The 14,696-nt window shown below is 35.3% G+C and overlaps 1 protein-coding gene across 2 annotated transcripts in view; it reads left to right on the top strand.

Annotated features, from left to right (window-relative positions):
• Positions 1-14,696, top strand: part of LOC145986537 (sterol O-acyltransferase 1) — a 45,989-nt gene that overhangs the window by 10,187 nt on the left and 21,106 nt on the right. For both annotated transcript variants that reach the window (XM_083120660.1, XM_083120659.1), the window contains exons 4-5: positions 8,543-8,713; positions 12,691-12,839. In XM_083120660.1, the coding sequence (XP_082976786.1) occupies positions 8,543-8,713; positions 12,691-12,839 (320 nt within the window). The remainder of the gene's footprint in view (positions 1-8,542; positions 8,714-12,690; positions 12,840-14,696) is intronic.

Here is a 14,696-nt window from a genome sequence, read left to right as displayed (position 1 = left end):
TATTTGCATCACACTCAATAGGTTTGGACTTATATTTTTCCTTAATACGTGCTTTGGCGATAAAACACTTGTGTTTCCAGGGCACAAACTTTAAATCATCTGGCCAGTTAATTTGATTGAGAATTGAATCTTTTAATTCGTGATGAAGGAAAAGTTCACTAGGTGTGAAACTTGTTATTTCCGAAACTGAATTATTTAGAAGTCCTGTTACATGAGTCAAATATTTTACCCAGTCCTGATGATTTTGCGAAGTATATAATCGTAACAATCGTATTAACTCTTTGTTGTACCTTTCCACAGGATTTGCGAAAGGTGAATAAACTGAAGTGGTGATATGTTTTATGTTACAGTCATCCATATATAACTTCCACTCTTGTGATTTAAATTGGGAACCATTATCTGATAATATTACCTTACATGCTGGATAGTGGTAAAAATACTGGAGCTTGAATTTGTTAATTATTTCACGTGACGTTGCCTTCCTTAACGGATAAGCCATTAAAAGTTTGGACATCGTGTCAACTATTGTTAATATGTAACTATATCCTTGTGATTTGGGTAACGGTCCAACAAGATCTATTGATAACATATCATGTGGAGTAGTAGAATATACATGCAATTCATCCTTACTAATTTTTGTGTGAGCTTGTTTAGTTTTTGCGCATGTTAGACAGTCGTTCAAATACTGCTTGATACTAACTTTCATTTTAGGCCAATAATATAAACTTTTGCACTTATTAAATAGTTTATAGTATCCAAAATGACCTTGTAAGTCATGTAATTTATGAAGAATTTTGGTTACAACAATAATAGGTACTACAAGTTTCCACTTGTCTTCTTTCAAATGTTTCAGGAATAATATATTATCTTGAATCGAATATTCCCTTTTTATATTCTGTGACAAATTCCCATTTTGTAACTTTTGTACAATGGCACTGCAATAAGAATCCGAATTTTGACTTTCTTGCCAAAATGTTACACTATTTTCGTCAAGAAAATCAAGACTTATGTTATTTACATATAGTTCCGATAGAGTTGGAAAACCTGTACTTAAATCAGGATATCTGCTTAAAGCATCTGCAGCTTCATTAGATTTTCCCGGCACGTGATATACATTATAATCAAACATTTGTAATTTCAAACTCCAACGATTTAATCGTGGATTCAAAGTTTTAGTAGATTCTAGCCAAGATAAAGATTGGTGATCGGTAAACAATTTCACCTTAGTTCCAGCTATGTAAATGTAGAATTTTTCAAAAGCAAATAATATCGCTAAGCATTCAATCTCATGAGTATTGTATGATAACTCATTGCCTTTAAGAGATCTGCTAACGTATTGAATTATACGTGGTCCTTCTTCAGAATTTTCAGTTGAGTCTTGCCATAGAACAGCTCCTATTCCTTTCTTCGAACCGTCTGTGTTGACATTGAAAGGCTTCGTGAAATCTGGTTGATACAAAGCCTTTGGAGATATCAGTGACTTGCGGAGGTTTTCAAAAACTGAAGCATGAACATCATTCCATTGCCATTTTGATTCCTTTTTCAACAGATCATACAAAGGCTGTGCCATTTCAGCAAATCCTTCAATAAACTTTCGCCTCCAATTAGCTAATCCTAAGAACCTTCTCAAGGAGCGTTTGTTTGTTGGAATTGGAAAATTAATAATTGCTGAATTCTTTGCAGGATCAACCATAATTTTATCACCGGACACTATGTGTCCAAGGAAGCAGATTTCTTTGTAAGCAAACTTACATTTGGAAAATTTAATAGACATATTGACACCCTTTATCTTTTGTAAAACTAGTTCTACATGTTGCATATGTTGAGACCAATTTTTGCTAAAAATTAGAATATCATCCAAATAACAAACAACAAAATTTCTGCAATCGGTGGAGAATATTTTATTCATCCTGTCCTGGAACACGGAGACTGCTGATCGAATCCCAAACGGAAGATAGCGGAAAAGATATTGTCTGCCTCTATAAGAAAAAGCTGTGTAAGGATATGAATCTTCAGTCAACGGTATTTGAAAATAACCGCATGATAAATCAATTGAAGAAAAATAAACACATCCTAGGAACCTCTGTAACAGTTCGTTGATTGCTTCTACTCTCACTTGTGGAGAGATAACATGTTGATTTAGTTTCCTAAAATCGATCACAGGTCTCCAAAGACCTCCTTGCTTTGGCACTATATGTAGAGGGTTAAGATATGGTGAAGAATCTTGGTAAATAATTCCCCATTTCTCCCACTTGGAAAGCTCTTCTTCTAAAGGTAGTCTCCTTGATATTGGTATGGGATAAGGTGTGCTTGTAATAGGTGTTACAGTATCTAATTGAATCTTGTAAGGTTCAACAATTGCTTTTCTAGGTTTATCTGAAAATTGTACGTGATAATACGACAGAAGTTTGAATAAATCAGCTTTCTGCAAATTGTCTAAATTATCATTTCTAAAAACAGACTCATAAATGGACTTCTTAGCTGGCATATATTCTACATCATCATTCAAAGTTGACGCATCACGTAACAATCTACATGAATAACTTTCATAATCATTTAATGTATCTTCGGAACAAAAGTTAGACTTTGTACAATACTTCGAATCTTCTGTAGAAGAACATTGCCGAGTTAAAACAGAGGAAATTTCCTTTCCTTTATCATTTAGCAAACTTACATTCCCTTCTTTAAAATCAATTACAGCTTTATATTTCCTCAAAAATGGAAGTCCTAAAATGACATCGGCATTCAACTCTTTAAGAACAAAAAATTCCATAGAAAAGTATTCGTTCTTTATCTGCAGATTAATAATTTTACTGCCAACAACTTTACACTTCTTGGATCCAGCGAAACCGGTGAGTTTTACATCTTCCACGTTATCCAGTTTAATGTTGCCAATCAAAGACGATAGTTTACACCAAACATCAAAATTTAGAACATTTGCCTGACTTCCAGAATCTATAATACAAACTACAGGTATTTGACAAATAATTCCATGAATAACTGGAACTTCAGTTAATGGAACTGGAATATCATAATCACTAACAGTCCATTCAGGTTCTTCTTCAAACCATTCCAATAAAAAATTCACTTGTAGTGGTTCCGATATTAAGTCTTTATCATCACGTACATTCATAATTTCCTGCGTTTGAAATGAATTTCGTTTGTTCAAATTTGGCCTCTCTGAAAGAAAGCAGAGTGAACGAGGCACTTCCATCCGCTCCTTTAATTTAAATTTGTTGCTGATTGGTAAGATGTTCCAATACCAGATTGTCGTGTAAAGGTCCTTGATACATTTCCAGAAGGAGAATTTGATATTCCAGAAGTTGTAGATGCATCTTGTGGTTGTAATGAAGTCACATTAACAGGTTGACTGCAAGTAGGAGCGAGAGCAGGCTCACTTGTATACTGCGCTTGCCTATTGTAGAAAATCCTTCCATTCTGACTACTGTTAGGTAACTGAGAAGTTATAGCATCCTGATTATAATTCCTATTTGTAGTGTCACCGGAAATACCAGAGTATGCATTATTTCTTTGGAATCTAAAATTATTTCTGTTATTATATGTAAATCCTGAATAGCCACGATTATTTCTACGTACTCTAAAACTACCATTGCTACCTCTAAACTGTCCATATCTTGAATTAGCATTGCCAAATTCATTAGTAAAAGGTACTTGAGCATCCATCGACGAAGTCTGAGTAGAAGATGAGCAAGTGTTTTTGGTGTGTTTAACATTAATTTGCTTGACACTAAATTTTGATTTCATACTGTCAGGATTCTTGTTGGGTTTAACCTTACTACTATTATCGATTTCTTCCGGTAGGAAAATAAGTCCTCTTCTACTAGTTCGGACAACATCTAATTTCCTTAACATAGTTGTTAACTGGTCCATAGAACGTATCTCATGACAAGTTATGTTATTAGCTATATTATTTGGTAACTGGCTAATAACTAATTGAATAACATCCAATTCGTTTGGGTTCTCAACTAAATTGCAATAATTTGAATATGTTTTCAACACAAAGCTTTCTAAATCACCATGTACTGTAGGATCATACTTCCTGTTCCTTAATACTGACAACTGAGACTGTATTATTTCCGGACTTGCAAATTGTTTCATGAATTCCTTTTGAAAATGATCATATGAAGAAAACATACGTTTGTGAGTTCTATACCAGTACGCAGCTCTGTTGGTGAAACACTGCTGAATACTCTGTAGCCTTTTGTTAATTGGAATGCCCATAAGATCAAGCATAGAATTAAGATGTTCTAGATATTCTCGAGCCGATTGGTCTTCTATTTTCCCAGAAAATTTGGGTAAATGAGACAGTTCATTTATCTTTACATATCTGTTTCCTCTATCCCCAACAGTAATTACAGGTAAAGACGTTGGAGAAATACAACGATCAAACTGACTTTGTGGATTATCACAGTAATTGTTATTTGTATTTGACTCATTAACACCAATTTCAGCGTTTGGACAACTTGTGCCAGTCATTAAATTTGCATTACGGCTTTCACCTTGAAACCATGGTCTGCAAGCTTCATTCTGCAAGGAAGAAATATGACGAAACCCACATGTTTCACCAGGGACATTACTATGATGAACGACAGAGAGGTTAGGTTCTTGCGAGTATGTAAACATTTGATTTATGTAACTATTTTCACCATCAGCAGAACAACATTGTTGAACATTGGAATGTTTATCAATATTTGTAACGGTAGAATTCAATCTAGAAGTTGTCTGCATATTGTTAATCGCATAATTACTTGTATCCTTAAACTGTACACTATTAGGTGACATATTATTTCGATAATGTTCCTCATTGCAGGTTGGAATAAATCTTTTGTTTCGCTTCCAGCGAACACGATTTCGAACATGCGGTTCATCGAACGTTGTTTTCACATGGGTTGTTAAAGATTCATAAGATGAATAAGTAGATGAATTAGTCACCCCCGAGTCAACTGCATTTCTAGCCCTTTCACGCGATGTCTTAGTTTGAGAACTATTTTGTGCAAGGGGAGGTTTCAAATTTCCTTTTGTGTTGCGTTGAGAATTTGCATAATTAGTTTGCAAAACATCAATACGAGATTCTATATGTTGAAACCTGTTATTACAATCAATAAGATACGTTCCAAAATGTACATTTTCCTTACCAGCAACTTCCAACGATGATAATCTATTATTAATATCAGTTATTTTAGATGAACATACTGTAATAGATTTATCGTATTCACTAATCAAATCTTTATTTATTAAAATTTGTTGTCCTTGAACGTCTTGTTCTGTTCGGATTTGAGAAATATTGCTATTTAAAATACTTCCCAAATGTTCATTTTTCTTGACACATTCAGATGCTATTGAATCAACTTGTGTTTTAACATCGGAAGTCAAGTTGTCTAATCTTTGATTAACAGTATTAATTTCTTGATGAACCAATTCAAATTTTGAAGTTAGGTTACTATAAATATCCAATTCCAATTGTTCAAACTGAGACTTAATATTCTCACTAAACTCTGCAAATTCTTGATTAGATTGCTGTAACTATAATTTCATATCTTGGTTAGCAAGATCCATTCGTGTTTTTAGTTCTTCATTAGACTGTTCTAACTGCAATTTCATTTCAGCATTAGACTGTTCTAACTGCGATTTCATTTCAGCATTAGACTGTTCTAACTGCGATTTCATTTCAGCATTAGACTGTTCTAACTGCGATTTCATTTCAGCATTAGACTGTTCTAACTGTGATTTCATAGAATTTTCTAACTGAGATTTCATTTCAGCATTAGACTGTTCTAACTGCGATTTCATTTCAGCATTAGACTGTTCTAGTTTCGTCTTGAATTCTTCGTTAGAAGCGACCATAAGCATTTGAATACTCTTAACAGTACTTAACAAATCGCCAAAATTCGGGTTAAGAGTTTCTAGATAAGCTGGCAAACTAAAAGGATCAAAATCTGGTTTGCAACCTTTACAATAATAATTTTCTAGTGTAGTCGAATAAATTGTCCAGTGAGTGACTGTAAGTTTGAGACAAGATATATGATGCCATGACGAGCACTGTGTACACTGAACATACCTCAAATCATTGTCAGGATCATTACAACAAGATAATTTATCAGGTTTTGTAGAACAAACATCATGTTCTGTAGTATTCGCATTACTGGAAGCGACTACGGGATTACCAGCATCAAAGTAAGTAGTCATTGTATTAGCCTGAATGTTTGTTTCTTTACGCGACGATTTAGATTTACTTTGTTTTAACTTATCAGCCATTGTGATCTTTACACATATGACGATTCACTTAAGAAGTTACGTTATACAAGCACACTGAAGATTGTAACGTAAGTCTTAATTCAGCATATGACAAAATTTCTGTTCCATTACAACAGACATTCTTACCACTATCAGAAGATTGCACACTTTTTGAACAATCCTGGCTTCTGGGTCGCCACTCTTGATAACCGTCGCTGCGCTTAAACTTGCAGAACGATTATCAATGCAAATAAAATTGCGTAATTAACGATAACCGTTATATTTAAAATAAATACAATACAGGTGCAGAAAATCTCACTACTTCCATCACCATTTTAGTACTTATTATTTCTCGTTGCTATGGTTACATCAATTTCATTTCTTGTATTTTATACAGCGTGATAAGATGATTATAACAATATCTATAAAACAAACATGCATAAGTTAAAAACAACATCAATAACATAAATAATATTAACTTTGAACATGACAGTTTGAGAATAGGACAGTCTCAAGCCCTTAAAAATTTGACATGATATATTTATTGAACCTTTGTCACTATTAAGCTGAAAGTTTATGATGAAGCCTCTCTAAAAATTAGTTGTTTCGTTAGCAACTTAGGCTGTAATTAATTATTGAAATTTCAGATAGAACAATTGCACGCAACACTAGCGTTACCCCCACACCCCCTATACGCCTTCATGGCGTAGTGCTAAGCACAGGGGAGCACTTTACCTTTTTTTTACCTTTTTTACTAGCTTTGATTTGAGACTGCCAGTGTTCTACCTACCAGATATAACACAGCATTCTGGAAACTAGATGCAGATGAAACAATTTCATTATAAATTTGTCATTCGGTAGCAAAGTAAAGTAAATAATTCATATTCTGGGAAATCAATCAACTACTGTGATTCCACTATTGTTCCAAATTTTTGTCTGTTAACAACAAAAGTAAGAACCAAAGACTGCTACCATTGCTAAGCAGCTCCCACAAGTGACTGAGGTTAGAATGCAAGTGTTTTATCTCGTACTTGGATGGCTCTTGTAGTTGATTGAGGAAATTGGCGTAAGATTTCATTGGCTGTTGGAGTTTGCACTCGCATGGCTGCTTTCAAATTTTGCACATGGACCAAAAAGACACTCAATATATCAATATTGGTTGTATGTAGGCATCAGACGATAGCAGAGATGAAACAACTGCATCCTAAATAGACCACAGCCAATATATTTTGATTGGTTTACAATTTGGAGGTAGAACATTTGCATTCTCAATGGATGAGTTGTGTGTGAAAATATGTATTGATAGTGTCAAATTGAACTGCGAGAGAGATAACTGACTGAATAATATTTTTTTTGTGTTGCACAGTTTGAATGTTACATTATACTCAAGTGCTTTGCACTATAGCCATAAAGTTACAATGCATGAATTTGGACGTACAAACACTGTTGTAGTTTTATTCAGAAGTTTGAGACTTTTCCTGTGTTTTCAAAGGTTTAGTATGCCATCATTGAGCTGGAAACTTGCTACTTTGTTCTTGCAGTATACAATCGATGAACACTGTTTCATGAGCACTAGTAGAGCAGAATGCCCACAATCATCCAGTAGCATAAAAGCAGCACTGGAGGAGTGAACCTACCTGTAAACTTATTATTTATCAACTACTTTCTGTAGTTGACCTTTCAACTATGGGCATGGTGGAGCCTAAGTCACAAGGAAATAGTCTTCCATGAAAATCTCAATTAGAATATTCCAGAAAATGATCCACATATCACTGCAGATTTCATTATGGTAAAATTTGCTATGGATACTGAAAGAAGAATTAGAAATATACTTACCCCACCTCTAGTTAAACATTAATGCTTTTAATTATAATTTTAATCCTTTTTACCATGGGTTACATCTATGAGCACCAAAATACCTACATCTGAAGCTTTGTAATGTGACCTGAAAAAGAAAACGTTTGTTTTTCAAAATGTTGGCAACTGTTACATGGGAGAGCTCCAGATTATAAGGATCCTTACAATTCTTGTTGATGTATTCAAATTAGACCTTGATATGGTGCAGCATTGACAACCATATCTAATAATTCTATTAGTCCATTGTATTATGTATATTATGCAAATGATTGTGTAAACTTATACTGAAGACTAAGACAGATAGAATCTCAAAACCTCTGAATGAAAGCACAATGATGGTTAAAAGTCCAAATCCTACAGCATGGTCAGCCATAAAGAAATTATTTTCATAATTTGAGAAAATTTGGTTAAGTGTTGACTCTCATTGCAGGAAGCCTGAAAAAGAAGGCTATCTTCCAGATAAGCAGTTCCTGAGTAGAAACTCTCTCCTGACAGATTTATTCGAGATAAAACATATCCGAACAATATATCATATATTTATTGCCATTCTTCTCCTCCTGTTCCTGAACACTGTGATATTTGATTTCGTGGATACAGGAAAGTAAGTGTTATTTTATAAAATATTTTTAACTTTAAGTCAAGGCAAAAAGCATAGTATTTATTCCAGTTTAATAGAAAAAGAAAGTTAATTGGGATATTTGAAAAGTTTAGATTTAATTTCAATAAAAAGAATTGCCTCTGCAATAATACGGATATGAGAAAATGTTAAAAATCATTATACATTTTTAATACAATCGTTGGATATATTATAATTACTATTTTAGCAGGTCTGTGTTATGATAACATTTATTGAATGTACACAATACTTCACTGTGTGTATGTTCTAAAAGATTGAAAAAATAATTAGTTTGGAGCCTCTTGGAAGGCTTATTTATCGATGTATGGTCACATTAAACTTCCTCATACTCTACATCAATCGGCAAGCTTTGAAAAAAAACTTAGGCTTTTTGAAATTGATTCTTTTATTTAAGAATACCTGGTTAGTTTTAATTTAAGATATTTTTTAAGGGTCACTCTTTCAGTGTCTAGTTAATCTTTGTTAACTCTCTGCCAATGAGTCTTAACCAGTATTTGGTTTTTCAATGTGACAACAAGCAACAATTAGGTAATCATAAGTTCACGCTGTTTATTAGGAAAAAGCAGTGCTGAAGCATGCAAATATTAAACACAGCCTGGTGTCAAAATTTAAAACTAGAAGATCATTGTGACATAATTAAGCCTTTTTTCCATGTTTAAAAACACTAAGTTGTTGACCAAGGCAGTGTATTAAGAAGTAAAAACACTTACATGTAACATTTCAAACTAAAATCATGAAATATACTACACACCAGTGCCGGATCTACTAGCCACAAAACCCCGGGGTGCAGGGGGGGGGGGAGACAAGTAGGCCTTTATGGGGCCCTCAGCCATTGGTATAGTACAGGGTTCGTATATGTGTATGTAAAAATAAATGTACTTACTCAGGAGTACAGAAACGAATACAATATACCTTGGTATACTGGTAAAGGTAATGTTTCCTGTGCATATAGCACAGTGCCATGAAGGCACATTAAGGGTATGTGGGCCCCTCATATTTTCGATGTCGGCAGTCTTGGAGGTGATGTGATCAGCACCATGCTGCAGCTGCTTTTAGTTCTTCTCCCCCTGTGTAACAAAAGTATAATTTTCCAGGTGTAAGAAAGCAGTGTCATATATACTATATCACATCACGCTCTCTGACATCACCTCCTTCCCATTTCAAAATTGTGATTTGAATTCAATATGGCGGACATCCGCTTGGAACACAACAATGTGGTTCCCCTAAGCCTACCTGTTTCTATCATGACCAATTGTACCCAGCCTACTCCTTTACTTTTTATTGAGGGTGTTAGGTGACTGGAATTACTCACTAGGCCCTTATATGTGACTTTGTCAACATGAGATAAATAATCACATACACACGCATACATTGTATATGTATATATGTTTATATATATGATGTGTGTGTGTGTGTGTATAAAAGTAGGTATAGGTAGAGGGGGGGCCTTTGATAATACATGCATTCATTTCGATCTTCAGCCGAGAGATCAGGAGAAGCGTGGCGGGCGGCGCTGACGGAGATGCTGACATTTCCGGCCTGTAATGCCTGCTTATTTTTATGGACATATGCAGACATTTATATAAATATTGCAAAACGAGCACTAACCTGTGTTATAAGAGTTGTTCAAAGTGATGTCCACCTACATTCACACATTCCTGGCATCGTTTGATGAAATTTTGATACACACAACTTTTGCATGTTATAACACTTGTTAGTGCTCGTTTTGCAATATTTATATAAATGTCTGCACATGTCCATAAGAATAAGCTGGCATTATAGGCCACAAATGTCGGCATCTCTATCAGCGCTGCCCGCCACGCTTCTCCCGATCTCTCGGCTGAAGATCGAAAGGAAGGCATGGTATTTTGCAGGAAGGGGGTGGGGGGGGGCAAGCTTTGTAGATCAGCCACTGCTACACACAAAGATTACATACACATAGCAGGGTCACTAGTCACACCAAAACAAATCAATTTGACAGTCCTTATCTTGGAAGATTTCTCCAAAGAAATTCCATTCCATTCCATGGAAGAGTATGTTCGAGAAAGTTGAAAGGATGAAGAAAAGGAATGAGGGAAAAGAGAAGAAGAAGGAACAAGGAAGGAAAAGAAAAGAAGACTACCAGAGGAGGAGGTATTCATCCATATCCAAAAAGGCAGGAGAGGTGGGGAATGGTAAACAGGTGGTTCCAGACTCTTGCTAATCTTGACTTGTCAATCACCTGTCAGTGTGGTAGACCCATTAGTCAACTGTCAAGAGGTGAATTCCTTTGGAGAAATCTTCCAAGATAAGGACTGTCAAATTGATTTGTTTTGGTGTGACTAGTGACCCTGCTATGTGTATGTAATCTTTCTGTGTGTAGTATATTTCATCATTTTAGTTTAGTTCTTCATCTGAGGAAGACCTGATACAGGGTTGGAATGTTACATGTTAAGTGTTTTTACATTTTAATAAACTGCCTTGGTCAGCAACTTAGTGTTTTTTACAAGATCATGTCCATGGTTCTCTTGAAAGCATGTTTTCTTGCATTTGCAAATGGCCACTCACTTTCATCAACCTTGTCTGTGCTTCCATGGAGTATTATTGCAATGAAATAAATGTAAGGGAAGCAAGAAATACAAATTTGGCTTTTTTGTATTAAAGATCAATCTCATAAACACAAAATGCTCTTACAGAGTGCAAGTGTATGTGCTTGCTTACAGAAGAAATGTAAGAAACCTGAAACATTAATACAGTTATTCCTGTCTGTTCTTATAAATACTATTGATATATAGAAATTCTGTACCTTTTTTTGACTGTAATCTTCGCATTGCTTTTGTATATGAGAGAACAAAATAATCTTCCAGTGAGCATGCTTGGTAGGTGAACTTCTCAAAAAAAAAATCTGTATTAATTTTAACATTTACTGTAAGATTTTTCTGTACTGAGATCACTTAATGATAAATCATGCAGTGAAGAGAAAACACATGGTAAGTAATGGAAAAAATAAAAAACACCAATAGTAGCACTTAAACTCGTATTATAAAACAAAACATGCACTGCAATCTACCACCCATAGGCACTGCACCAATTTGTCACTCAAGAGGTGAAGTAGACCAGATAGCCATTTGTCACATCTGCTATACAAAACACAATTTTTTTTCATAAAAATGTAACTTTTTACCAAATCATTTCTCATTTAATCTGATTGAATTTTTTGAATGTGGAAAGTCAGTGAGGTAGCCATGTTGCTTTCGATCTTACTGTTATGTGCTACTTTTACTTTAATTGTATGTTGATAGAACAGCCTTAAAATATATAAATCAATGACAACTTTTGCTTTAATTACATGTGCACAAACATTGCTTTTTACTTAAATGAAGTGCATAATATATGTATGTATGTATGTGTGTGTAAACACTGTTTTATTTATATTTCTAACTCATTTTTTTACACAATATTTCAATTGTATTAAAAGTTAGAGATACAGGGTGGCACAAAAGTCTCGCACCATAGGCATATCACATCATGGTGTGGTGTGGTCTGTGGAAAGACTGCATTGTGGGCCCTACTTTTTACAGCCACTCTCACCAGCGAAAACTACCTGGCTATGTTGAGAGACTAATTACTTCCAGACTTGGACTTAATTGAGTTGCTTGTGTAGTGGTTCATGCAAGATGGAGTGCCGCCCCATTATGGTACACATGTATGGACGAGAACCTCCATCAATGGATCGAACATAGTAGATATGTGGCATGGGTTCCCCACCCGATCCGCAGATTTAAATTCCCAACACACTGAACAAATATTGTAATCCAGCCTATGGGGCAGGACTTTTGAAATATTGTGTAAAATGTATTATGTGGCAGAAGTATGAATAGAACAGAGTTATATGTTTCTACATAGATAATTTCACTCTAATAATAATAATGACATAAGATATAAACTTTGGATTTTTTCAGATTCAATTTGGATTTTGATATAATTAGGTGGAATTTTAGCGGGTATAAAACAGTACTTGTTATGTGGATTGGAATGATGATGTCCACTCTTTTTGTGTACTCTTGCTTCATATTCTGGGCCAATTACAGAATTCTTCTAAATCCAAAATGTAAGTTTCAATTTTCTTCTACTAAAAGTACACATTACAGTATTTATTTTACTCTAGCATGGTCACGTTACAGAGTGATGGTTTCGTGTATGAAATTATTTTTATAGGAATTAGTTTTTTTTTTACATAATATGCTTTATCAGGGGTGCCCATCCCTCCCAAGGCCTATGATACACCCCCCCAAATGTAGAACATTACTTCCCCCCCCCCTTTATGCCGAATTATTTACTCAAATTGTTTTGGTGAGACAAAATTTGTAGAACAATATAATACAGAAGGAACTATCACAAAGAAAACACCCGACATTGTTTACTACTGGCTGAGATGCCAACAATCGAAAGGGGCATGATATTCGAAACGTTTTATTGCAGTTGAAATTAAAAAACTAGAGAAAGAAAAAGTTCCGCTCACTTTCATGTTTGCTAACATAAAACATACAAAAGTGCTCAGGCTCACTGCCATTGTTAGTGTACTGAACCTTATTCTTAACAGTTTGTCTGCTTGACTAACCTTGGATTAATGCAAACAGCACTTCCAAACAGATTCTAAAAGCATAAGAGGTGGTGTTTCATTTCAACCTCATCGACGCAATCACCCACCGGTAGATAGAAAAATTGTCCATAATGACCATAACTAAAAATCAATAAGTCAATCAAACAAAACGAATCCCCCATTTTTGCGTGAATATATGTAGAATTGGTAGCTAAACTATAAAATTTTGTCCCCCCAAAAATTCTCATGATGCAGGTGCATCATGAATCCTCCCTGTGTATACATGTATATCAGAATAAAGTACTCATTACGTATGCCTCCTTGCTGAGATCACTGCTATCATGAGACAACAGGACTGCAAATACCTCTTCAATTGCCACCCCTCATCTGTTGTTGCATATGGCATTCCAAACATTCATAAAGCAGGAATCATATATCTTATAATAGCTGGCTTCAAATACCCAATGTTCCACCTAACAAATTGTCTAGAAAACAAAATTTCAGAGTCCATCTGTCCCCTATCAGACTTCATCGCAAACGTAGTTATGCACTCAGCCAGAGAAGAAACACATTTTTAATCACATTGCAAAGAATGAATGAATTGGTGTTTTAAGTCCACTTTATGCACAGTGAGACTAATCGGGACTGGAACTATAGTTTAAAGTGGGATCCGTACCACTATGTGCCTCCACTGGGTATTGAAGCCGGGACCCCATGATTACAAGGTGACGATGGAACCACTGTGCCATCGGGTAGGACCTACATTGCGCAGAGAAAAACAGATGCAGGTAACAAAGACGTTAATGTCCTCACCAACCCCCCCCCACCCAAAAACAAAGCTGAGCTTTCTCCAAACAACACTCTCTTACTGTTCCAATGAGGTGTATACTTATAAGAGAACAGATAGCCATTATTTCGGAATTGGTCCTAAACATTAAACATTATCTATATGATGCAGCAAAGCTGAAATGCAAGTCAGCCACAACCAGCACTAAAAATAAGTGGTTTGCCTTTCCCTTCTATCCCATCAGATTGAACCACCTATCCAAAGCTATCCGACCATCAAATATAAACAGCTCACATAGCTAAAATAGCTGACCAACCAGCAAACACAAAGAGTACTTCTTACCCCCCCCCCCTCTTCCCTGATAATCCAGGTGTGTATGCTGTAGGGTGTAACTGCAAGCACATTACATTGGCAGACCCATTAACAAAGGAATTCAACGACACCTGACGAACGCTAAAAGAGAAATTCCCACCACCATACTTGCCAAGCACATGAAATACAACAACCACAAAACAGTGGTAGATCCAGAAGTTACAGTAGGGAGGAGCATATTTCTGTCTGGTACTTCACCGAGAATC

This window comes from Lepisma saccharinum, chromosome 4 (assembly GCF_977018435.1).
Source record: "Lepisma saccharinum chromosome 4, izLepSacc3.1, whole genome shotgun sequence".
Taxonomy (NCBI): Eukaryota; Metazoa; Arthropoda; class Insecta; order Zygentoma; family Lepismatidae; genus Lepisma; species Lepisma saccharinum.
The sequence above is the reverse complement of the archived record's forward strand: the minus strand, read 5'-3'. Positions and strand labels throughout refer to the sequence as shown.